Here is a 26684-nt window from a genome sequence, read left to right as displayed (position 1 = left end):
TATCCTCTTTTGTTCAATTTGTTTAAAAAGAACTAAAAGGATAATATATTTCTGTTTACATAAAAACATCTTATCAGTATAAAGCATGTCTGTTTTTCACCTAGTGGAATAAGTCATCTTAGAGTTTAATGGGAGAGGGCTTATTCTGCCTACAAAAAATTATAAAGAGGGCTTAAAAAGGTTCAGTACTGTTGTCATGGCATTTTCTGAAAAAAAAAAAAAAATATGGTACTTTCTCTTGCATGGGTACAATAGAAATGTTTGTCAATTTTCTGTATCTGACCTTTACTCTCTTCAGCACAGTTTCAACAAAACATCTCCCATATATTTTTCTTTTCTTGAAGCATCACATGGAACCTGTGTGTCTAATGTGCCTAACCACAGTGAGATGTTCGACAGGTTTGAGAGGAAGCTAAGCCCTCTCTGGTACAAGATAACAGGAGGTCAGGTTGGAACAGGCTGTGGCGTGCTCAGTGATGGAAAATCTCTGTATTTCAATGGACCTGGTAAAAGGGAGGCAAGGACTGTTCCTCTGGACACTACAAATATCAGGTCAGTCATCAGTGCTGCTTCTCACAATTGTGTGTTAATGCTGTCTCTTCTCTGCTATTACAAGCATAGACAAGAGAAGCTGTGAAATGTTTTGTTTTTTTTTTTTTCTGGTAATCACAACCCATACAAGAAATCTTAGGGAAGTTATTTTTTTTACTCATTCTGGCCTTCTACTTCCTTTTCCAGAGGGGGATTAGGTTAGAAATGGAATGGAATAGCAGCATAGAAAATGTGAACTGTCTGTCCTTCTGGGAAGGTGGTTTTGCAGTGTATTCTAGATGGCCAGGCAGATGTGGTCTTGAAACTGCACAAAACCTAAGAATCCAGACAGAAAAATTCCCTTTCCACTGATGCCATTGAATTCCAGGCATGCTGATACCATAGCAAATGAGCTATTGTTGATTTTCCAGATGTTATGAATTAGTCCACTTGTAAGAAGTGTAAAACAATGTAATATGAATTGTTTCTGTGCAGTCAAGAGGCTAACAAGCCTCCACCTCTCTCCCTGCTACTACCGGATTGTGCTCCACTGATAGTAATTACCCTTTTCTCTCAAATTGTCCAATTGATTAATGTAATTAGGATAAACTAAGGACAATTAATTCTAACTATTATTTATCCTGGAGTTCGCAGCTGCTTTGTCCAGTCTTATAAGGGATCATGTGCCTGAAATCTTGCCCACCCTACAATTACATTCATTAGTTTAATAAAAGATATTTCTCCTGTCAAATACTGCTCCAAGAGCAAGTTATGCACTGAGTTGTTGCATTGTTTAATTCGTGGGATTATTCAGAAGAGCATGGCCACAAATTAGTGTTCCCCTTCTCCAGTTCAGCCAAGTAGTGCTCCTTAGGGCAGTATGGGTCCTGTGGTTTTGGGGACATCCTTAGCTGCTCCACAGCACAGAGCAACACAGCAGCAACTGCCCTTCCTCTATGTCCTGCCGGTCTGTCAAAATCTCCTCTGACAAATACTTGATAGATAATAACATAAATTCCTTAATAATTAAATTAATTTATGGTTTTACAAATATGCTTTTGGCAAGCACTGGAACTCTGGAAATATCTGATCACATTTTCTGTGTCACTTTCTTTTTAAATCTCATATTGTTAATACCCTGAAGTATAATTTTGAAAGTAGCCACACCATCAAGAAGTCTATGTTCAAATTACATTTTTTAGTTATCCCTTCTTTTCTGGAGAAATCTTCTTTAAAAAGAAAAGGATTTTCTTTAGCGTTCAAATTCAGAAACCACTTTCAATGCCAGATACTTATAGCTTTGCATTTTTATAGAATTTGAACCCCTTAAAACACAAAAAGAATTCATAAAGTACTGCACAATGCTCCTTCTTGACTTTCTCAATCTATCATTACTTCGATTTTGCACGAGAACATGGGGTAAAACTACCTCATGAATGAGATGTCAAAAACATGGGGTGTCAAAACTACCCCAAGGACAGAGGGACACCTTCTGGCAAGAGCAACTAAGATCCCTGTTCTGAGTCGGTGAGCTGCTCTCCTGCTGAGATGCATTATTTTGGCAAAATAAACTAGCACTTCTCTCACAAGAAAGAACAAAAATACCAATCATCTCAAGCACAAATGGGACAAACATGGATTTTTTAGTTACTTTGGCCACATGTGCTCAAGGGCAGGATCCGGCTCACGCAGCTGTTCTAGAACATCAGCGCCTTAGCAATTACCCCAGCTTCTTATATGCTCAAAGGAGATAAAATAGCTACTTTGAAAGGGCAATGAAATAGGACCTAACAAAGGCCCGTGCTTTGTTTTCTGGAAATGTGTATTTTTTCATTATTTCTAAGGGAATCTGGGCTGGTCATGTAACATTCAGCCTTTAAACACCTTGCTTAGAACAGATAAATCCCACTTTAATGTTTGCGACTGTCTGTAACATTAGCTAGATATTTTCTCCTAGAAGCAAGGGCAGAATAAGTTTGTGAGAGTGTGAGGGGTTAACTGAAAGACCCATAAAACAAAATTATACTCCTTCCTATAAATGTTTTCTGTTATTGCAGCTAAAATTAATGTCACTTGAAAGAGGAGATTAGAATGAAACACTTTTTCCCTTTTTGGTATTATTTTTTGCATTCAGTAATGCTTTGTATAGAATTAGGTTATATTATTAGGGGTCATCTTAGACCCTGCACAGTTATCTTTTATTGTGAGTGGGTTTTTTGGTTGTGGGGTTTTGGTGATTGAGTAAACAGCAGAAAAATATATCCTTAAAGACATACCACAAGATATGTGGATTTAAGGTTGTGAATAGGAATGCTCAAACTCCTGCAGTAGAGTTTTAAGCTTCTTATTTTTCAGGTTAATAATACTTTCCTGGACCTTTTAAGATCTCGTTTCATTAAATCAGGCATGGAATAGCAAAATAAATAAATAAATAAATAAATAAATAAATTTGCAAGACATTAAAGTTCAATTTCATTCCCAGTTCCCGCAGACCTACCTTACTATGCATGGTCTGTATCATCTTGCTTCAGTTACAGTTTTTTGTATGCAAGGGGTATATTTTACATAAAGAATGCAAAGAATTCTTGATCATTTTTATAGAAAATACAAAGACCTTTTCCTTCTCAACCCTATCTTCCCAGAGGAGAGGGGCACACTCCTCCTTGTTCACTTTGCTGCAAAGGGATCAAGATTTGCCAGCCCATGCTCTGCTGTTTAGGGGAGCAGCCTAGCAGCACACTCCTAAACTTGGGTTTAACACAAAAAGCATTTAAAACTAAAGTTTGTTCCCACAAACCAATGACTACCAACATGCATTCCATGGCTAGCACATACAAGTGCTTTCATATTCTTAAGCTTTATTTGCCCAACCATTCCTTATTCCTTACATAATTGATTACACTTTTTTTTTTTTTTTTAAGAGACATGAAGAGAGTATCCCATACTGCTAAGAGAACTGTAATAAAAGTGTTAAAATTCATTTCACTTAGACCATTTTCTGGCCTGCACTTCAGAAACCTGCTGGAGCCTCTCCTTCCTTTGCTTTTGCATGGCCCAATGTGCCAAAGGCACAATTTTGCCAGCAGTATTTTCATCCTCTTGACTGACAATATGATACCTGGATGCATTTTGATGAACTACTGCCTCCCATATTGATGGCCTCTCCCTTATGACACTCTTCACTATCTGTTCAGTGACAGCATTTGCACATGGTGCCTACCTGGCAGCTAAATAAAATCTGTGTAATATATATATTTTTCCAGCAGTGACATCTGGCTTGTTAGCTGACTTGGCTCCTATTTGCATTACAGACTGTTGCTAATGACTGTGCAACAATTTCAGAGAGTTGTTCTGGGTCAAACTTGTCCAGATCAGATGGGCTGGTTCACTCTTCTGCAGAAAGGTTTTTTGTTTTTGTTTCTGTTTTTTTTTTGTTTTTGTTTGTTTTACTTTTTATTGATCTCTACATTTGGCAGTCATAAAAGAGAATTTTATCTGTAAATCTTTTCACCTGTGAGGCTGTGATATAGTGTTTTATTGCCAGAATACTGTCTCAGAAAGCAGAGCCGCAGAAAACAATAGGACCTATTTGACTAATCTTTGCAACACTGTGAACCACTCTGTTCTTGAGCTATGGGGTTCTATCATGAACGAGACTGATGAGTATATTCTGGCTTGTCAAGTCCCTGTGGGTATACAAAACATCTCACATACAAAATACCAATTTCAGTAACAGAACTGGATTGTGGTTGGCTTTAGAATCAGAAGAGGATCGTAACAATGTGTCTGTAGCAGTGGGTGAGTGAAAATGGAGTCATATCTGCATGGTACTGGCTCTGCCTGTAGTCCTGTGGCTTGTCTGTGATTTTATTGACGTCAGTACAAATTAGAACCAAATCCCCTAAGGCAAAAAGAGTTATCCGTGTGGGGAGTTATCTGAGTGACAAATCAAGCATTCTTTCTTCACACAGAGACATAAATCCACCTTGAAAACTCGTATTTAAAATAAAGAAGTTATCTACAAGCAATAGAATGAAAGAAGCCTAGTTTCCTTTTGATTCATGTTCTTTTTTCCCCAAAATCCCTGCTTGGCAATAACCCCACCTCTCCCTGTGTACTCTACAAAGATGCCTCCCAGCACAAGAGACAAGCAATTGCTTCTCAAAAACATCACATCGGCAAGTACTGTAATAAAACAACAGGCAGGCATCATCATAAGTCAAAAACTAGCTAGGAAACAGGAAGGAGAATGGCCTTGCCAACTTTCAGCATGCAAAAGCTCAGGGCAGGTATGAGCCCATGTTCCCTGCTCAGTTCTGACATTGTTTGAGGTGTGCAATGCAGGACCTGTGAAGGAGTAGATGAGGGGGCAATGGCCTTTTCAGTCATGTCACTGCTCTTTACATTAGTTATGACCAGAGAAGCCTCAGACAAATGTCAGAAATATGTAATGAAATTTGGTGAGGGAGCAACAGGACATTAATTAAAATAAATTGTTGTTACTAGTAAAACAGTGCACATCTAAAAGAAAATGTAAACTACACTGACACCTCAGATTCACAATTAAAAATAATAATTCAACAAGTGTAGCAAGGCATCGCTGTAGACTGTGATAAAAATGACAAGATTTTGGGGCACAAGGATGGGATAATTATTAATTCAAATATAGCTAGCTAGGGATGTTCCAGGCTTGTCCAAAATTCTGTCAGTTAAAGCAGCAACACTGTCTCAAAGATATGTTGCAGCCTTAGAAGGGTTTCAGAAAATAGCTATGGGAAAAATCAAGGATATGGAAAAACTACCACGTGGATGAAAGTTTTTCCATGGTTTACCATAAAAAGGAGGAGGGGAAAGTATGGAAGTGATAAAAGAAATGACTACAGGGGAGATACAAAGAAAGCAGATCAGGAACATTTCTTCCTTGTCTCATAACATAAGAACGAGATAATATTCAATTAAATTAAAATATATAGATTCATTCTCCAAGTGACTAGTTCACAAAACATCCCATGAACTCTTATTACTGACATTTTTTTACATTAACAATTTAACAATCAAAAAGAGACTGGTGATTTAGAGAGGATGTAATAACTCCATTTAAACTCTAATGTTGTCTGTTAAGGCTTAAACCAGGTTCCAGTTAGAAGAGACCAAGGTAGGTAAGATCTGATGTAAGTTGCAGATTTGGCTTTAGCATTTTTGCATCTTTGTGTGAAGGAAGGATCTCATAAAGTTTCCTGCTCAGTTCAACAATATATTTATTAGGCAAAGGATCAGTAAACAACATCAACTTCTGTCTTGGGTCCCCTACTCTTTACTATGGCAATGCTTGATTTCAGTAGGATCACTGCCTGATCAATAAGCCTGAAATAATGACCTAACTGAAAATGCCACATTAGTTAAGGAGAGGAGAGTTATCCTAACTAACCTTGTGCTATTAGAAGATAATTGCACTTCTCTTCTAATCTGATATTTTTTTTAACAGGCTAGTTCAATTTTATGTACAAATTGGAAGCAAGGCTTCTGGCAACTCTTGCAACAGACCAAGAGCCAGAAATGAAGGTAAAGCCTCTTTTCCTTATAATAAGCTTTTTGTACTTGGGGTCTTCTGTAGTGCTTTTACCTCTTATTCTCTCTACAAAATGAGAAAGTCTGTTTCATTTTTAACATTATTCAGTTAGCCCTTCACTTTTCTTAAGTGGTACGTAAGTTGACTTTCAATTAAAAAGAAGTCTATTTACTTTTATCCCATATTTTTTATTTACCATAATGTGTGTAAGAGCCAAATACCTTAAAACATTTAAATATTTAAACATTAAGATAATTCACTTTTAAAGATGCTTTAAGCTTGCAGAGGTAGTATAAGCATTGTGAACTGCCCCTTATGAGGAGCCCAGCTATCAGAATTACAACTTAGTGTCCCACACAAACTGTAGGAATATTCCACATACATTAAGAAAGGCACGTTACCCCCTCACTAAGTAAAAGATTAGATCCTTTGAGTTTGGTGAAGACAAGCAATACAACATGTGGCAGACAGTGAGCCCATGTCATGTTTGCAACAGGTCTTGAGCACAAAATGCTCCTGGACCAGGAAATGCCAAATGGATAGGGGAGACACACTCACGCCAGTGGTGTACACTGGATGAGGGCTGGCAACCCCTGAGCACAGGCTTGAAGAGCTGCCCCCCTCTTCTCTGCACAGTCAAACTAACTTCCTTGCTTAATTTTAACTACAGGTCTCGTGGTTCAATTCACAAATGATAACGGGATCACCTGGCATTTACTGCGAGAGCTGGACTTCATGTCATACCTGGAACCTCAGGTTGTTTCGATAGACTTACCTCGGGAGGCCAAAACCCCTGCCACAGCTTTCAGGTGGTGGCAGCCACAACACGGTATGCAATGCCATGCTAAGAATTCATTAAATGCTTTTATCCAACGCAAGCATGAGTGCTTCTCCACATGGGCATGTGCTGCAGAAACTTCAGGTTACCAAAAATACATTGTGGTGAACAGTTTGGATGTTATAAGTGCATGTTTAGGCTTTCTTTGGTCATGCTACAGACATAATTTTCTTCTTTAGCACCCAAGCAGAATATGGGCTTTAAGATTAAAATTGTTTAAAAGCCAAGTTTAAACTAAAGATGCTGAGAGGGGAAAAGATTACACAGAAAAGCTTTAATAAGATGAGAGGATGTACTTGAGTAAAGAGTGACCTGGGATGTCAAATGGAGTACACATCTCATTTTTCATCTAATTTGGAAGAAGAGGTATAACTTGGTCTTGAACCTGCCTACGTAGTGGCTCGCATCTCATAGAATCATACCATTTCCTATATTATAGAACTGCCTATATTGACATCTCTGCATACCCAGAGCCCCGTGCCTCTACTTCTGCTCCACCTCCGAAGCCCACTCAGATATCTCCCGCATCTTCAGATGAAAGTAAAGCCTTGATGCTGACTGATAGCTACAGCCACCATGACAGCTCCTACCTTGCACTGTGGCACAGTACTACTAGTAAAAGTGTCCTTATTAAGTGTTTCACCTTTGTGCAAGGCAGGAGCTCCTGGCTCCCTGCAGGAAATAGAAGGTGATATTCAGACATACAGAAAAGCACATTTTAACAGCAGCTCCCTGGGGAGAAAAGAACATAGCTTACAGTCAGGTAATTATGGGATGTAGCTTCTTGGATATCATTTATCATTTTGATGGCTGTTTTTATTCGTACGTTTTTGTACAATATATGTGCTGGAGTTAACTGTCCTCACTAGGGAAGAGAATAGACAAGACAAGAGGATGTGATTTAGCTACAAAGCCAGTTCATTTGAGAAAAATGCTGAGCAGGAATTGGTGCACCACAGACCATCATTCTGCCATAGCTGTTTGCACTGTTTAGTGGTGAAATGCCAGACCTGTTGCTCTCTACCTATGTGTTGCTGGTTGCTGCTTGCCTTTGGAGGCAACAAGGTGAAATCCATCTCTTCTGAGAGTGGTCACTGTAAGGCTAGCTGACAGCAGTCCCCTAGATCTCAATGAAAGAGAGAGAATTTGTGACGGGAGACTGAAATACAACCTTCCATACCAGTGCCCACAGGTGACAACCACTCCTCATTACAGATGTTAGCTCCTTCATAGATTGTCCTTTGTCTGACATAACTCAGCACAGAGCGGCCCTATCAGCCATGACCCGTGTCCCTCTTGTTGGCAAGGCATAAGTCCTGGCACATCGTTGTGAGCTTACAATTTATTGAGTCTTTCCTTCTTCTTCTATAAGGGTACAATAGTGATTGTACACTACGACAACATTTTTAGCATGCCAGTAGAAAACTATACTCTTCCAATCTAAAGGTGATTTGGAAGCTAGTCAGAGGCCTTTCTGATTTAGCTGTGGGGAATAAGAGGAAGGTTGTGACCGGTAAATGAAATCCCCAACCTAAGGGCCCAGGAAATGTCTCATTCAAACACAGGGAGAGTGCATGATGATGAAAGCATTGAAGCTGAAACAGAAATATTTTAGAGTCCAGGTTCATCCTTGAGCAATGTGTTAGCCATGTTTAACCATGGTCAGTCTATGTGACTGAGCACAACTCACTACATGAATGCAGGATACGGTTATAAAAAAATAACTAACAGGAACTCCACTAACTCACCCATTCTGCTTTTTATAGGGAAGCATTCAGCTCAGTGGGCTTTGGATGATGTGCTTGTAGGGATGAATGACAGCTCTCAAACTGGCTTCCAGGATAAATTTGATGGAACTGTGGATTTACAAGCAAGCTGGTACAGAATACAAGGGGGTCAAGTAGACATCGATTGCCTATCTATGGATACAGCTCTGATGTTCAGTGAAAACATTGGTATGTGTCACCAAGCACTATTACATTTGTATGCACCTATTTTGTAAATTCTGTGTGGGTCAGGTTTTTACAATATGGGAGGTATTCAGAGGTTCGAGTATATAGTAATCTGCAAGGAAGAGAAGCTGAAAAGAAGGAGGTGAAAATGCAGATAACAAATCTGAATGACAGTACTGAAAGCACATGCATAAAGCATTCAATTTCATTTTTGTTGTTTCTCTCTTTTATTAGGAAAACCTCGTTTTGCGGAGACTTGGGACTTTCATGTATCAGCTTCTACTTTCCTGCAGTTTGAGCTAAGCATGGGTTGCAGCAAGCCATACAGTAATTCTCATAGCATCCACCTGCAGTATTCTTTAAACAATGGGAGGGACTGGCACTTGGTGACAGAGGAGTGTGTGCCTCCAACCATCGGCTGTCAGCACTACACCGAGAGCTCCATCTACACTTCAGAAAGATTCCAAAACTGGAAGAGAATTACGGTCTACCTTCCACCTGCAACATAGTGAGCACTGTTCTAGCTGTTTAGCATGATACAGATTTTACTGATCTAATTTGAGCAAACATCCCCTAGCTTGGGAATTTTCTGCATGTCTTTTAAATTATTAAATGTGTGTTGTCACGTCATCAGGATTTTAAATTTCATTTCAAAATATTTCATCAGATAGAATATGAACTGCAGGAATTTAAGTAAAAAATTTTGATCAGTGAATTCTTAAGTCTTGCCCACAATCTGTGGCATCAAGAACAGGAATTCTAAATTAAGCTTTTCTAACATTTACCCAGTAAGAAAGAAGAGCGAATGCACTGACCCATCCTGTCATATAAGGGTATTTTCTGTCATTTCACATAAGTAATAATGTTATTCATCATCCAAGATTTAGGCACATTAATCACAGCATTCAGCAAGTCAAAATGCATGTTACTGGATGTGCCACCTCCACCCTTTTGACCAGGAGGAGAGTTCTGCCTGCCTCCTAGTGATATCACATTGTTGTAAATGAATGTGGCAGATAAGCTGACATCCATCTCTCCGAATAAAACCATGCACTAGTTCAGAAATAACAGATGACAATAATCTTACTTACCATTACTTTGAATAGTTCCATAATCCTTAAAAGCACCCTACACATTATCTCTGTAAATTCCACCACCTTGAAAATATGGTAGTAAAAATGGACACAGTAAATGAACAGAGACTACAATTCATGTCTTGGTTTCTAATCTCATAGTTCACTTCACAGAACCATACATCTACATCCAAGAAGATTCTTCCATAATTTTCTTCACAAGTATGAAGATAGCTTGACCCAGTCAAAGTCACAGGGTATTTCCCAGTGTGTTGGTCTAGGATCAGCTCCACAGAACATTTCCTGCTTGAACAACTACGATATTATTTAATCCATACCATCTTGACAGATTTTTTTCCAAAGTACTTTCCCCATCTGAGCATAGTAAGGCAGTCAGCATTTACCATAGTGTGTGTGCAGGTGCATGCTTGTACATATATTCATATATTATTACACAAAAATACATGACTGCATGTCATCTTTTTTTTCGTTACATAACACTAAATATAAATTCACTACTTATTACTTTTCTGAAGCATTTATATTGTTTCAACTCTACTAGCAACTTATAGAGCTGTTGAATGTAATAAAGGTGATAGTTTCTGCTCAACCACTTTGCTAACCAGGAAGAGTCACAGCACTGGTTCACTTCAGACATCTTCCTTTAGATCTGCTGGAATTTTGCCTGAAAACTCATCTGAGAAATGGAAACTTCCATTTTCAGATGGAATATAAATCTTTTCCAAATACAAAGTGTTGTGCTATTAAAATGTTTTTGTTCTCCTGAGGTCCATAGGACTTTCTTTATTATGTAACACTTTGTGGAGGAAACATTTTGAAGCCTGAAATACATTCACTCTATTTTTTCTAGCTCTCCCAGAACACGATTCAGATGGATTCAATACAACTATGCTTCTGGTGTTGATTCTTGGGCTATTGATAATGTGATCTTGGCTACAGGATGCCCTTGGATGTGCTCAGGCCACGGCATCTGTGATGCAGATCGTTGTGTGTAAGTAGCAACTCACTTTCCATATTTTATAGAAAAGATGTTGTGTTTTATCTAGGCCAGATGGATAATACCTTTTCCTCTGAATTTGTTGCTAGGTGTGACAGAGGCTTTGGTGGTCCATACTGTGTCCCTGTCATTCCTCTGCCATCTGTCCTGAAGGATGATTTCAATGGTAACTTGCATCCAGACCTTTGGCCTGAGGTCTATGGTGCTGAGAGGGGAAACCTGAATGGTGACACCATCAAGTCTGGAACAGCTCTCATTTTTAAAGGGGTCAGAGATTCATTACATTGAAAAAAAATTAATAAAAACCAGTAGAGTTAGGAAGAGAAAGTGCTTTTTGTTGTTTCCTCCATAAGTTTGTTTCAAAGTCTTTAGGCTAGAATTTGACATTTTTCATTCTTACCATGTTTATCTGCCCTAAACAACATGCACCATGTTTGTTATAGTTGTTTTTATGAACAAACGTTTGTTTGTTTGTTTGTTGTTATCGGTTTTGGTTATAAATTCCTCCTTAACTTCCAAAGGAAAAAAATGAAACTCTGCAGTTATGATTCTTGAGGCCAAGTGAGTGATTTGGAAATACAGTTCTCACTGCAATCTGTGATGTCTGTCTTGAAATCCTCTGACTGATTTTTGAATATTTTGAATGATACTGATCACTGTAGTCTAGGAATTCGATGTTTGTGTAGTTAAAATGCGGTTTACTTATTTGTATCTTCTAAAAGTTTTTTAGCTCATTAAGGAGGGGTTTTTTGTTTATTTTTAACTAATGGTCTGAAAAGGTCAGGAAATGCCATGTTTTCTGAACTTAATATACTTAAATATTTCTCCCCATAAAAGACTTTTTTTTCAGATAAGAACACAAATTTTAAGCTTCCACAAATCTTTTCATTTGATACGGTGAATTTAGGTGCCCTTGAAAAGCAAAGTTTAATAACTTCACATGTATAAATTATTTTTTTATACATTTTTTTTTTTTCAAAACCTAGACTCCAGTTCAGCCTCTTTAAATAATCTAAATCATAAATCAGAGGTTGTGAATTGTCCAAAACTTGGCTTGGTTCTTCCTGCAGGTTGCTCCTTGGGGGAAGGGGTCTGAAAAAGAGGAAAGCTCTGTGAGGTGGAGTTTGCTAGATCCTCTGCAGAACAGGGAAGAGGTCTGTCTCCAGGATCCACTAAGCATTGAGCTCATCTGTAGAGACAGATGGGTCCCTACAGGTCACTATGACTTTTCCCACCAGCTCCCTTTCCTTACTATAGGAAAAGGCACCATGCCTTCCTAAGTCAAGAGGTTACCACAGAAGAGGATATTTGTACAAAAAATATTTTTGGAGGCACAGAAAAGAGCTCCTAGAGAGGAGACTTCCTCCTTGAAAATTATGGTGCTCAGGTTCACCAAAAGAATGGTTATATGAGCTTGGACTGAATATCTGAGTAAGTCAACTACAGTGCTTGCAGATCAGATGACATCCTGGTGATTCAGGGCACGAGCTGAATGAGCTGTACCTATGTCTGTACCTGATCATGGAGCTGTGCCTCTCGAGGTTGCACTGACCTATATCTAGCACCTTCCATTAATATGGATCACTTTGCCAAGGCTATCACTATTCTAATTTTCAGCCTGGGAAAACAGAAGGGACAGAGCTACCTCTCTTGCTGCCACAGCAGTCAGTAACAGACAACAGTAAGTTGCAGAGAATCTTCAATAATGGAAACTGTGATTCACATTATATATTCTGTATTTGCAGGAAGGACTGAGGATGCTGGTTTCAAGAGATCTAGATTGCACTAATACTGTGTACATCCAGTTTTCATTTAAATTTATAGCCAAAGGTAAGATCACTGTTGATTTCATATCACTTCTCTAGCTTTATCCCTATAAAGTAGTACCACAGAAAATAGTATAGATTTACATTTTCAACTACTATTGTTTAAGACTTCTATGCAAAAGAGAGGAAAAAAATATTAACCAAAAAAAAAAAAACATAACATACCCCAAAACAATAATATACCCAATACTTCATGTTTAAAAGCAAAATCTATGTGAGGACTTATTTTACAAAATTATGTCTTGAAAATATTTTTAAATATGATCCCTGCCAAAATATTAAAAAATAAGATGACTAAATTTATTGTTCTAAAAGGCAGGAATAGCTGAAGGCACAAGGCTGGATTTTGATACTTGATCCGCAAGAGGTAAAGCAGTGAAAGCTGTGTCTACCTGTGAGTGCTACAGGTGGTGATAATAATATCTGGTACCTAGGAACAACAAGCAAATAATTACTGAATTGCCAAAAAATATGTGGAAGAAGGAGCTGATTTGTTCTGATCTCTCTCTCTCTATATATATATATATACACATATATATACATATATAACACTGATACAGCTTCTTATCTAAGTAAATGAACTGTGCCTGTACTTATAACAAACATCAATGCAAATTTAGTCCCTAATTAATTAGCATATTCTAGACAGAAAAGCACAGGAATGCACAGGGATTGTTATGTGTTTAATACACATAAAACTTCTCAACAGCTTTAATAGTTATAAAAGCTAGTTCATGTTATGTCATAGATGTCTGAGTAAGCTAACGATATTTGCACTTGAAGAAATGTTTTTGCACTAGTGTTTTTTAAAGCCAATTTATAATGAACACGTCCTCTTTGCTCCAGGTACCCCTGAGAGGTCTCATTCTATTCTGCTGCAGTATTCTGTCAATGGTGGCATCACTTGGCACCTGATAGATGAGTTTTACTTCACACAGACTACAGATGTCCTCTTTATCAATGTTCCTCTGCCCTACACAGCCCAAAGCAATGCCACACGTTTCAGACTCTGGCAACCTTACAACAATGGTAAGGAATAGACACCCATGGGCCTCCAGATCCATAATTGCAAAGCTTAGCATCTGTCAGAGGATGGATTTTTGGACTCAACAAGAATAGAGACTCTTAAATCTTGTTTTCTTATGTTTCAAGACCTTCCATTAAAACTATCAGAAGGTTATATTTACAGTTCTTATGAAGTTTCTGTATGTTTTAAAGTGAAAGTACCTTAACCTTATACCTTTGATGGTGTGCAGAAGAGTTATCTCCTTTGACCCTGGAGGGTTTGGGAGATCAAGCAACATAAAGTTCACAGAGGTTATCCTCATTATTTTTAATAGACCTGATTCTCCTTTACACTGAGGCCCCATTACAATACTCAAATTATAAAAAAGTGTCCCGTGTGTAAATGGGAATTGGGCCCACCTTGCTTGGAATTAACTAGGCATTAAAAAAGCATTTAGAAGGAGAATGTACTGAGCAGTTAATCTTTGGATTAAATTGTAAAGGACTGTAGAAAACCACAAGAGGAATACAGCTTATTCCTCCTGATTAGAGGACATATGCCAGCTGAAGAAAACTGTCCTCTGTTCTCAGTTTCTCTACGCACATCTCTTAGCAGGAGTTGGCATTAAGGACTCTTAACAAATTCCAGTGGTCATTTAGACCTGGTGATACAGCAATTATTTATGCCACTCAGACAAATACCTAGCATACCTCTAACAAAAAAGCAAATTCAAATCCAGACCTAAGAATCCAGTTCCAGTTCATGTTTCTGATGGGTCCTGTCTAAAACATTTAACTAAACTTTTCTTGTAGAAATCATCTTTAATTACAAATTTCATACAAAAGAAGCCCTTTAACTTTCTCTGATCAACAGAAAAGCTTTTAGATAGATGAAGAAAAAGTTCAGTTACACAAAAGATCTGGCAATCTAATCTTTTCTCTCCAGTTTGCAAACACTAATTTTGCAACACATTTGAATTCATAATCCATTTGAAAGAAGGTCACTCAGAGTTTCCGTTTCTTTCAAAGAGCTCTTGGTTGGCAAATACAGGCTGCTGAGTGCAAGGAAAAAAGTTGTAGAATGAAATCATCCTTTTAGGCAGCTGCTTATTTAGCTGATTCTTAACTAAAGATGACACTGATGATATAGTTTCAAAGTAAATGTGATTTAAGTGGAAGATACTTGCTTAGCATAGGTTTTTCACTCTTCAGTTTCCTGTGACTTCTGTACATTTTACAGAAATAAAAGTTAATTCTGTAGTATGGGGACTATGGAAAGATTGCCTCTGAAACCTCTCCTTTAGCACCATTTTTCAGTGTAACACATACATATCACTAGTCTGCTTTTTAGTAATAGCTTTATTAGGTGTTAATAGGAATATTACCTTTTTCTTTGTAGGCAAAAAGGAAGAAATATGGATCATAGATGACTTCATTATTGATGGAAATAACCTTAAAAATCCCGTGATCCTTTTGGATACCTTTGACTTTGGTCCCAAAGAGGACAACTGGTTTTTCTATCCTGGTGGAAACATTGGGCTTTATTGCCCATATTCATCTAAGGGAGCTCCGTAAGCATCACTCAGCAATAAATTAGAAAAAAGTGACTGTGGAATAAAATGATCCTAAAATACTTTTTTTTTTTTTTTTTTTTTTCCACAGTGAGGAAGATTCAGCTATGGTATTTGTTTCAAATGAAGTAGGAGAACACTCCATTACAACAAGGGATCTAAGTGTGAATGAAAACACTGTAATCCAATTTGAGGTACTTATCCTCAGAAAGTTACTTGGCATTTTGCTCAGGGCATTCTGTTCTCTCAGGTTCTGCTCTTCAGCATGTTTGTCCAGCACTTTGTGATTGCCTGGCAGAGAAGACTCTTTAATTTCCCCTGTAATTATTTTGATTTTGCTTTCCCTCTTGTGGGTGTATCTTAAAGCTTTTATCACACAGATAAGGAAAATTTTGCCTCACAGTCTCCTGTTTTCTTGCCTAATTTACTACTTTGTCCATTCATATATACTTGCACTGATAACATGTCCTACAAGTTGGAGAGTCCCCACTGGCAGACAAGACGATGAGCACCACAATGTAATGAAAGTCTATATTGCTACTTTACAACCTGCTCAGTATAACTGTGCAGTTGAAATATTTTCATGATCTGGCCCAGTGGGGAGCTATAAGTTCATCTGTGACACTAGAAATCATTTTCCTGCAGGCTAGCTTTACTGCACTGGCTGTACTTTATGAAAGCCAAGCCTCTGCTTTCCTTTTGCTTCTGCCCATGCTTTCATAAAGGATCTAGTGGAAGCTATTCTTTGCCACAGTTCATCCCATCTTAGGGAGTTATCTAAATGTCATGACTAAGGAGCATATTTTTCATGCTTCTTATATAATCAGTGGAAGCAGACACTCCCAATGACAACACCTAGTCTAAACTAAACTGTGCTTCTGGTTTATCCTAAAACCTAAACTGTGCATTGGCTTGGACAGCCACTGATGGGAGTAACCTTTCAGCCTACTATGTGTTTGTTTAGAGAAGTCATTTTATTGTTCTTAAGATACTGTGAAAGAATCTTTCATATAAATTGCCGTGCCACAATTACAAGGCTGTTTTTAACAAAGATGTAGCATGCTCTAGCATGCAAACAGCAAATGATACTGATTTATAAACAATTAAAGAAATGATACTAAGAGTTTTCCAAGAAAACTTGGTTTAGCTGTGTACTCATGCATGCTTCAGATTGTCATGCAACTACTTCATAAATTATTGAAGGTAAACCATTTTCTGTTTTAAAATATAGATTAGTGCCTGTAGAACAAAAATGTTTGCAGTCATTTTAAGATATTCATAAGTCTTTGGGGCATTAACCTCATAAAATCTCCATACATACTTCCATATGTGGTAAGAACATTGTTTTAAGGAAGTTAAGTGACTTCAACTCACATTTTTGTGGACATTAGTATAAATGAAGCAGTTATGCATAATGCAATAGAGTTTCTTTCTGTGTCTCAAGAGTCAAAAACTATATTGGGTCAAGCATTGCTCTAAGCTTCCAGATGAGTAGACAACCCTTCTAGTCAAATGTAGGTTGATGGCTCTTATGTGCGCTGAAGAGTGATGAAAGAAATTCAATGTAGGATGTTTTCAACATTCATGCACTGTCCTGAATATAACTGGACTTTAAAAATACATTTTTGTTACAGAGCAGTATGTTAGAAAGATACTTATTTTTCACTACAAAGATATCTAAAAGTACTAAATATTCTGTAGTTTTAGTACAGGCTTTGTATTTCATCTGCAATAAATTTTTATTTATTGCACAGTAAATAGAGTATATTTTATTTTATGTGACATAGTCATCCTGTAAGGCAACTAATTCTTTTATATAAGCAATCTGAAACTGAAAGAACATCTTAATACCCGTGTGAAAGCAAAGCAGACTAATTTGAACAGTGAGCATGCAAAAATATGTCATAAAAGGTCTCAGATTCTGTATAAAACATATATGATTTGTTACAGGATACCAGTAGCATTGCAAGTCACGTAGGTTTTCTGCCTTCTCTATTGTTCTGCACATCAGGAATCTTGTCAGAACACCTTGAGAAGTTTGTCACTGTCACACTGTGTTTTGGTGTGACACTGAATCTAAATCCAGTCCAGCTATGACACTCTTTTCAATGCTTTCACCTCAGACTTCGATGCCATACATGAGCAGAAAGAGTAGTGAGTATAAAAGCTAAAGAACATATAGAAGTGAAACACCAGATGCTCTGAAGGGTAATTCCTGTGGCATGAGCTTTTTTATTTTATTTTATTTTATTTTTAGAATAACGTAAAAGATAATAATGCAGCTCAGCAATCTACCAAGTTTATGTTTGCGCATTTTGTTTTAATATTTCTGGTTTTAAAAAGTCCACATTCTTGAGCTGATGCATTTGCTCCAGCCACACTATCAGCTCTCCTCCTTTGTGATTTTGTCTAATTAAGTTTTCTCTAGTGGAAGTATTTGGGGATTTCATATTACATTCATTTTACAATGACCCAGAGTGTGATGTGCACATGGACAGGTAGGCCAATGTGCAAGTGTTCATGTTCATGTGCATGTCCTGAGTTCATCATTGCAGTTGTTAAATGAATTCTTAAATCACCATCTTCCTGAGCTAAATAAATACCATACGACATGGGAGAGACTAAGATGAAGAGTGATTAGGTGACCCAGCATACCCTTTGTCATCTTCTGCATTTCATCTCTTGGACCCCAGATCAATATTGGCTGCACCACTGATAGCTCATCTGCTGACCCGGTAAAACTGGAGTTCTCACGAGATCTGGGGGCGACCTGGCACCTCCTTCTCCCCTTGTGCTACAGCAGCAGCAGCCACCTCAGCTCCTTGTGCTCCACTGAACATCACCCAAGCAGCACTTACTATGCAGGCACCACCCAGGGCTGGAGGAGGGAGGTCATTCACTTTGGAAAACTCCACCTCTGTGGGTAAGTGTCTAGCTTTTAAATCCTCCCAGCTGCTTGTTTGTTTCTTTTTATGTCTGTTTTCCAACCAAAATGGTCTCCAAACATTAGCAGTGCATAAGAACAGTGGCAGTAGAACAGACCAAATGACCAATCTTTCTCCCCTTTTTGCGCTGAGTGGCAGTTAGTATTCAGGTGATTCCCAAAAATATGTCATGCCTAATACTAATGTAGAGTAACCACAAATAATTTCTTATTTATCCATATATCTGATTGATAACGTGTTTGTGGAAGTGTATTGTATAGTAGAATAAATGCAAAAAGCTCCTTGAATGTTTTTAACTTAATTTCATATTTTAGTTCATCAAAGATGTTTTTGTGTGACATCTGGGATTCACTAGAAAATATAGTAAAATGTGAGATAGTACAAACTTGATTCTACCTTAGTGTAAGGAAATGGACTTACTTAATGTTCAAGGTCTCTTGTAATTGCAAAGTTCTCTGATTCTAAGAAATTAACAGCTGCAGTCACTTAGGAACTTTAAGGCTGTGGGACATGCTAAATTGGATGATAACAGATAGGATAGAAAAATAATTTGTGCTTGCAGACAATTTAGTATGTAACTTTTCAAAGTTACAGATAAAAAAAGTTAAAAACAGTACTGTTTGCTTTTCCAGGGAAAACTGTCTTATAGTATCAACTCAGTTTGTGTAAAAAATCACATCATTAAGGATTAAACTGTAGTATGTATGAATGAAAATGAGCTATCCAACTATGGGACTGTATTTATGAATCTACTGTGTGCAATGGCCCTTCCATTAAATAAATGGTTTCATATGTGCCCCTGGAAGTATGAGAAGACCTGTATAAGAGATGAGAGCCAAGTTTGGAAAGCCTGGATGTTTAATAATTTAAGAAAAGGTTTAAATTTTAAACTTGAATATTCTGTTTTATGACAGTTAACATTTCAAGCATAGAGTAGTTAACCATCTTCTGCAGCAGCACATCTGTCCTTCTGGGTTAGCCCAAAAGAATTATTTGACTCTTTACCCAACTACCCATGCACCCCTCAAATGCAAAATTTGACTATACAAATTAATATCTCATTTAAACCTTCCACATATTTTGCTTTAGTCCTATGTTCCTTACTGATTATGTCCAATTTGCCTGTCTTCCCTCCTGTTCCTTGCCCAATAGTGGGCCAGAAAACAGTTGGTGATAGTCAACAGAACCCAGCAGCAAAGAGCAGAATCCATGGAGCCTTTGGTATAATGACATCCTTGGGCCAGAGGGCTGATGTGGGGTTTTCCCCACCAGAGTCCACTGGAATAAAGAGAAAAAATCAGCAAAGATGATTCCTTGCGTAATGCTAAATAGAACCAGCATTTCTGTCCCCAAGGTGTCAAGTGATTATATTTAAATGAAGATGAAGACATTCCAGTTATTTCCACTACATATGTTCTTTTGGAAATTAATGTGTGTCCTCAGCAGATAGCTGTATCTAAGATCTTAGTATTCCCGTAGGATTCTGAAGGAAAAAATCCTGGGCCTGTTGAGTTGGTGAAGAAACACCTACTGGCTTCAACAAGACCAGTATTTCACTCTCTGGTTCAGTCACCCTTCACTCAGGCCAGCAGGGAGCCTGAGACGAGGCTCCCTGTTCTTGTGGGGTGGAAAAAATACAGCCCAAGAGACAGAGATGTCCCCTAAAGAGCAGTTTAAAACATTTCCAACCTCATTCTTGTGTCCTTCACCTCAGGACATAGTAAAAACAATGTTTTTGACTTCCAGCAGTACTCTGATTCTTAGTTATCTTTCTTAAAACTGTTAGCAGTATCCCCACAGTATCAGCTATCTCTTACAACTGAATCACCTCATAAATATTCCTTTTTAGCACATAAAGACAAAAACATTTGTCAGCTACCTGTGCCATTGTTTCACCTGCAGCATTTATCATAGAATCATAGAATCACAGAATCACAGAATCACAGAATGGCTTGGGTTGGAAGGGACCATAAAGATCACTCAGTCCCAGTCCCCCTGCCCTGGGCAGGGACACCTCCCACTAGGTTGCCCAAAGCCCCATCCAGCCTGGCCTTGAACACCTCCAGGGATGGGGCATCCACAGCTTCTCTGGGTGGCCTGTGCCAGGGCCTCACCACCCTCAGAGTAAAGAATTTCTTCCTAATGTCTAATGTAAGTCTACCCTCTTTTAATTTAGCGCCATTCCCCCTTGTCTTATCACTACGCTCCCTGATAGAAAGTCCATCCCTCGATTTAGATGTTTCTAACAAGTCATATTAAACATGTAAATTAAGCACTTTTCCCTTCTCACTCTTCTGGTTTCCTTCATCCTTTGAAACATTTTCTCATTTGGGAATAAAATGAGTCTCTCAAGTGTTTTTCCCCTGCTCAGTTTGTTTTCCCTCTTTCCCCAGTCTGTTCCTCTTTATATGCAGCACTGATGCAAATAGCACTTAGGCTGAGAATTAAAAATGACAGGCCAGGACCCAAAGGAGAATATAGTTTAAATTAACAACTTGCACTATCAGTCTGTTTTAAGATTAAGCTGTCTGAAAGCAAGCTGAATACCTGGTGACATGGCAGGTCGTGTTTTCTGTGCACGTAACTGAGGGTGAGATTTTACCAGCCCATTTCCACAAGTGGTCTCCCTGGAGGCAGGGTGCCAGTGTGAAGCAGGATTTCATTCTCCAGAAGACAGGGAGCGGCCTGGTCTGACGTAGATGCTGTAAAGCAAGGCAGAAGGAAATCCATCTGACCATGGCCAATCATCCTTCCCATGGATAATGGAGAGAAGAGTGGTTAGATTTCAAATCCCATTTTCAAGTCTGTCATTCAGTTTTGGTATTTCAGCAAATGAATAATGTTATTTTTCTTTCTGTCAGTACTTGGATTGAATGTCAGCATAAAGATGACAAGGTGAAGGAATTAGACATAGCAGTCAGTTTCTAGAATTAAATTATTATCAAGTCAATACCACCAAAAAGAATAGTATAGAAGAATACATGTATAGTATGGTATATTTATATATACATGTAGTATACAACAAAAGACAAAACTTTAATTTAAACTAAGTACATTTCCCCCTTTTTCAGGTTGGCAAGGTTCAGATGGTACCAAGGATTTTATCCTGCTGGATCCCAGCCAGTCACCTGGGCCATTGACAACGTGTACATTGGTCCACAGTGTGAGGAGATGTGCAATGGGCATGGCAGCTGCATCAATGGCACAAAGTGCATTTGTGACCCAGGGTACTCTGGGCCAACCTGCAAAATAAGTACCAAGAATTCTGACTTCCTTAAGGATGATTTTGAAGGTATCTCTTTTCTTTTTTTAGCCTGAATTCTACCTGTTAGTCTTAGTGGAACTCAGGGCTCAAAGATGAGACCTTCTGCATGCTTCTGAATCTAAACTATGCTGTGAGACTATTCCCATGAGTCAAGTTGTTTAGATGTAATTCCCAAGTATGGTTTGTGAATGCCTGATGGCTATCAAATGCCTGTTTTGGAGCAACTGACTTTTTGCTAGGTTGTTCATATTGGAATATAAATTTGCCATCAAAACAGGGTTTCTGCAAATTGTACTTGCAGCAACTAATTTCAGAAGAGAATGATGACACACAATTTCTGGAAAGGGATATGTCAATCTAATTCTCACAAAATGTGTGTTTATTGTTCAAGTGAATACAGTTGGGTAGTTTGACTTCAGCACAGACAGCATGCATGTAAGCAAGGCAAACAAAGAAGGGCTTTAGGACTATGCAGTTTCTCCCTGCAAAGGAAATTTGAGTGGCTTTCATATGGCAAACGATACTTTGGAGCAGATCTTATATCTCAGCGCTGCTCAGCAAGCACAGCAGACCGGGGACCCCAAGTGGACAGTGCCAGGAGGCAACTCAAAGCCTGTGAGCGCCTGAGCAAACACAGCATCCACGCAAACACCTCTAAAAACACGTCGAGGTTTTCCCCTGCTAACAAGTATTGCAAAAAGAGCACGTTTTGAATAAAGCAGCACATGGTAACCAAACTCCTCCTTTCATAGGTACTACTGTTCATTTCGAATTTTGACAGCCCTTTCTTGCATGCTAGCACATGGCACGCAGTTTTGTATAGAGCTGGATACATTGCTGTTATCTTAAGAAAAATGAAGAGAAGTAGAAAATCATATGAATAACTGGAGAGTAAGGTCCCAAACTTCATACTTCTGGGCTAACAGTTTATTTTGTTTTGATTTGTGACAGTTTTCTAGAAAACATTGAATCATAAACACTGGCATGAATATTTGTTCACTCTGCAAGTAATATTTAATTTAGCTCTCTTCCTCTGGAAATAGTACTCTTACAGCAGGAGCACTTTGGAGTAAATCATAAATATGTATTTACTGTGTATTCAGGTCAGCTGGAGTCTGATAGATTCCTGCTTGTGAGTGGTGGAAAGCCATCAAGGAAATGTGGCATCATGTCTGGAGGAAACAACCTTTTCTTTAATGAAGAAGGTTTACGTATGCTGATGACTCGAGACCTAGATTTGTCGCAAGCAAGGTAACACAATTTTAAAGTCCTGTCAGTATTTCACTGAAGAAATAATATACTGAAGAATAAGACATATGATATACTTCTGTAGTAAAGGCAAGCTGATATATTCTGCCTTCCTTACTCTAGCACATATTCCATTATAACCACTTCTACCATTTTAACTTAAATTTAACTTGAACGGGGTTGACTATTTTAACAGTAGGGTTTTTTCTTGAATAAGAACTCCAGGATCTGACACCACATCTTCAGTAGTTTATGCAAGTTTTTATTTCTTAAATGTGTAAAATGATGAATTGTTTGCACATCACGCACTCTGCTTGTCTTACAGTTTGTTGTATTGTGAAGCACTGTTGAAGCAAGAGTGTGCTGCCAGTATAAGTGTTACATTCATCATCTCATAATCCTTTCATTTCTGAATGTTGATTTCTTCTTATTGTGCACATTTGTTTCCAATAATTCACTGAGAAATTCCTGTCAAGCTGTCACCAACTACACTGAGCACAGCAATTGAAAAACAAATATTTTTACTGTATTTAGAGACCATGTATCATTATGGCCTTCAGAGGAGATATTTGATGAGAAAGACATACTAAGTAAGCCACATAAAAAAGTTACTGAAAAATTAATATAAATTTAGCCTCATCCTAATTGTGTGCATGCTAACAAATAGCCCTTGTTTTCTAGTTTCTTTAGTATCTTAACCTATATCTTTACATTACTGCTTTGGAAAGATTGCCTTTTCCCCATGATTTTTTCCATTGATAACTTGCAAACTCCCTTCTCCTCTCTAATGTTCTGTGGGACACACTTTAACAGGCAGTTTACCTCTTTTTGGCTTCTTGTTTTCATTAACATTGACGCTCTAAGTAATGGTTCTATTGCAGAGCCTTACAGTCAATAAAGGAGCCTGATTTCTAACCATTACAAATTTAGACAAGCAATTAGCTAACCTTCATTGAAGTGTAATATTAGAGAACCCTGTATTGAATTTGTGAGATTACTCAAAGCAAACTTTTTTCAGAATTTGGTAAATACAAACATCCATAAGCTGCTGTGATTTGATTTCCTGGACTGTTCTGAAATTAAAAGATTTTTTTAACAGAAGGTACAAGATATCTTGTAAGTTGCTCCATTAGACTAAATGACATGTTTTCCTTATTGCTTATGTTCAAAGAGACATCACTTATCTCTTCTCCATGAAAGTCTGTAGCTGGATTTGCATATATTGACCTCAAGGTGTTATATGGAGATAAATGACTCCTGTCCTAATAAAAGGAAAACAGAGCAGTATGTTTAATTTCTTGTGTATGCCATGAAAAATGGCAGTTATCAACAAATAACTCTGTGTTTTCATCTAAACAGCAAGGTGGACTGCAAAGGCTTTGCTGGGGACTGCTCTTTAGAAACCTAAAATAATTGTGCAGGGATTTGCTTAATTTCCAGGCTGACTCTACCGGCCACCTGCAAAACAAGACAACGGATCTGACTTTGACACAGACATGCCAAGCTCTGCCTGGGACCTGGGGAGAGGTTTCTATTTATTCCAGAAATGACAAAAAACAGTGATAAACAGCATTTCTAATAGATCTTTTAAGGAGTACTGGACTCAGTAATCATTAAAAGCCTCCCTTTTTTCTTCTTAGAGATTTCCTGAACCACACAGCTGAGCAGCAGTGTCAGTCCTGTATGCTACGCTGCATGTGGGGATGTAAATAAAGTGGACTCTCCAATCCAGTATTCACTGTCATCACCTCTGTATTTTAAAGAATTTAACCATGGGAACAATGTATTGTCATTACAGTGATACCCGTAGCTGAAATTACACAGCATGAAATATCAGTAGGGACAGTGTATTTTAGGTATCACATCTGATCAAACCCCTTTCGATTCTGAATTACTGGAGTATCCATAAGAAAGCTTTGCTTTTTCCATTCCAAAATAGGCAGAACCTTTGCAAAATATCTGTGGGGTGAGAAAAGACATGATTAAAATGGCTATCTTTAATCTGTTAAACATTATTTTACCTATATCTGAATGAGTTATTACTACACTAGTAAAAATTCAGATGAAAGAATAGCAACCCATAGAGAGCAAATTCAACAGAGAAAAGGTCACCCGGGTTTATTTCCTTTAAATTATGTGGTGAATGTCAAAGAGAATCTGTGGAGGAACAAAGACTCACCAGCAGTGACTCCAATCCATTACAGATGATATGTTGATCCATGAGGATCCCCAGCATTGCTTTACAGCTGAAGCAATATGTTATGTCTGGGACATGGAGGTGGATATAATCTATAGTGAAAGAAGTTATATATAGCACCAAGAGGAACCGCAAGTCACAGAGAGCATTAGAATTAATTGACTTGCGGATTCAGTGTTTTATTGAAGCTTTGTCTCCTCAGCACCTCTGCAGCCTCCACTCCCAGGGGATCTACCTGCAGATAAAACCAGACCAAGACTTTTGATACAAAACTTGTTTTCCCATGTTTCATTCAACTGTGAGCCAGGCAGCACTAATGCAGTGATAATTAGAACAGATAGAGCACTTTAAAGCTGTGCGAGAGCTGTGCAAACACAAATTAATACTTGTAATATCCCTGAAAGTCAGATGGGTAAATATCATTACAACAGTGCTTCCCTCCACTCCAAGTGCATTGCAGTGCTGTTTATAAGCATCATCTAACAGGAAGAATTTCTCGGTTTGATACAAGCCTATTGTGCTTCTTTAGAGCAACCAATTAAAAAGGGAATGAAAGCATTCACGTCCCTGGGTGTCTAGGGCTGGCTTCAGGGAAGCCAGCACATTTAAGTGGTGTGATTGAGACAAATTTCCCATGCTGACTAAATGGACAAAATGGTCCCTGAAAGTGAAACATGCTTTGTTCTCGTTTCCAGATTTTCTCTAGTTTATGCCAATGGAAAACTTTTTTTTTTTTTTTTAATTTTGAATTTAAGCATTTCATCAAATTCCTAGCAAATTATGATCAAGGCACCATTAAGGCACTATTGTTTTTCTGCCACTAAAATCTGTACTCACAGGTTACAGGATAAAAATTTCACCCAGGATTATGTTTCTGATATTTGCAACACCATCTGCTACACAGAGAAAAGCTCAAAACAAAAATGACCAGCTTTGTTAAGCCCCTGGCAAACTACCACACCGGCAAAATGAATTTTTGTTATCCCACCTGTCTGTCTACTTATATTATTGAGCCTTTGAAAAGGAAACGATAACATCTCCTAAAGCTGGTTCTTACACCAAGAAACGATGGGGTTTGTCAATGGACAAACTCTAAGTCTCTCTAATTCAGGTTATCTAGGATGTTGCAGAAAAACAAATTTTTACAATAATTGCTCTCACTGTTAGATTTGTGCAGTTCTTCATGAGATTGGGATGCGGTAAGGGAGTACCAGACCCCAGAAGCCAGCCTGTGCTTCTGCAATATTCGCTCAATGGTGGCCTCACTTGGAGCCTTCTCCAGGAGTTCCTCTTCAGCAACTCAAGCAACGTGGGACGATACATTGCCCTGGAAATCCCAATGAAGGCCCGTTCCAGCTCCACTCAAATTCGCTGGTGGCAACCATCTGAGAATGGGCATTTCTACAGTCCCTGGGTAATTGATCAGGTAAGTACTCTTCTGGGTTGTTGGGTTTTTTAATATAGTTTTAGACTGTTTTCTGTCTTAATGTTTCCCTTGTATCGGCATATGTCATTTCACTGGGTCAAGCAAAAATGCTTTTTATAAAGACATTCCAAAATTATACTAATCTAGCAAAATAATTGGGCAAAATTGCTGTTTGCTAATTTTGTGCTTTTAATGCACTGTTTCTATGTTGGGTACTGAA

At 38.2% G+C, this 26684-nt stretch overlaps 1 protein-coding gene across 2 annotated transcripts in view; it reads left to right on the top strand.

Moving 5' to 3' along the window:
* The window catches only part of RELN (reelin), a 286969-nt gene that overhangs the window by 224751 nt on the left and 35534 nt on the right, over positions 1-26684 (top strand). For both annotated transcript variants that reach the window (XM_027459428.3, XM_072031502.1), the window contains exons 30-44: positions 345-552; positions 6017-6093; positions 6771-6929; positions 8705-8893; positions 9125-9398; positions 10835-10975; positions 11071-11248; positions 12727-12811; positions 13654-13836; positions 15212-15383; positions 15475-15577; positions 18077-18306; positions 21400-21620; positions 22697-22844; positions 26206-26464. In XM_027459428.3, coding sequence (XP_027315229.3) covers positions 345-552; positions 6017-6093; positions 6771-6929; positions 8705-8893; positions 9125-9398; positions 10835-10975; positions 11071-11248; positions 12727-12811; positions 13654-13836; positions 15212-15383; positions 15475-15577; positions 18077-18306; positions 21400-21620; positions 22697-22844; positions 26206-26464 — 2627 coding nt within the window. The remainder of the gene's footprint in view (positions 1-344; positions 553-6016; positions 6094-6770; positions 6930-8704; positions 8894-9124; positions 9399-10834; positions 10976-11070; positions 11249-12726; positions 12812-13653; positions 13837-15211; positions 15384-15474; positions 15578-18076; positions 18307-21399; positions 21621-22696; positions 22845-26205; positions 26465-26684) is intronic.

This window comes from Anas platyrhynchos, chromosome 1 (assembly GCF_047663525.1).
Source record: "Anas platyrhynchos isolate ZD024472 breed Pekin duck chromosome 1, IASCAAS_PekinDuck_T2T, whole genome shotgun sequence".
NCBI lineage: Eukaryota > Metazoa > Chordata > Aves > Anseriformes > Anatidae > Anas > Anas platyrhynchos.
Note: the sequence above shows the minus strand (reverse complement) of the source record. Positions and strands in the feature narration are given on the sequence as shown.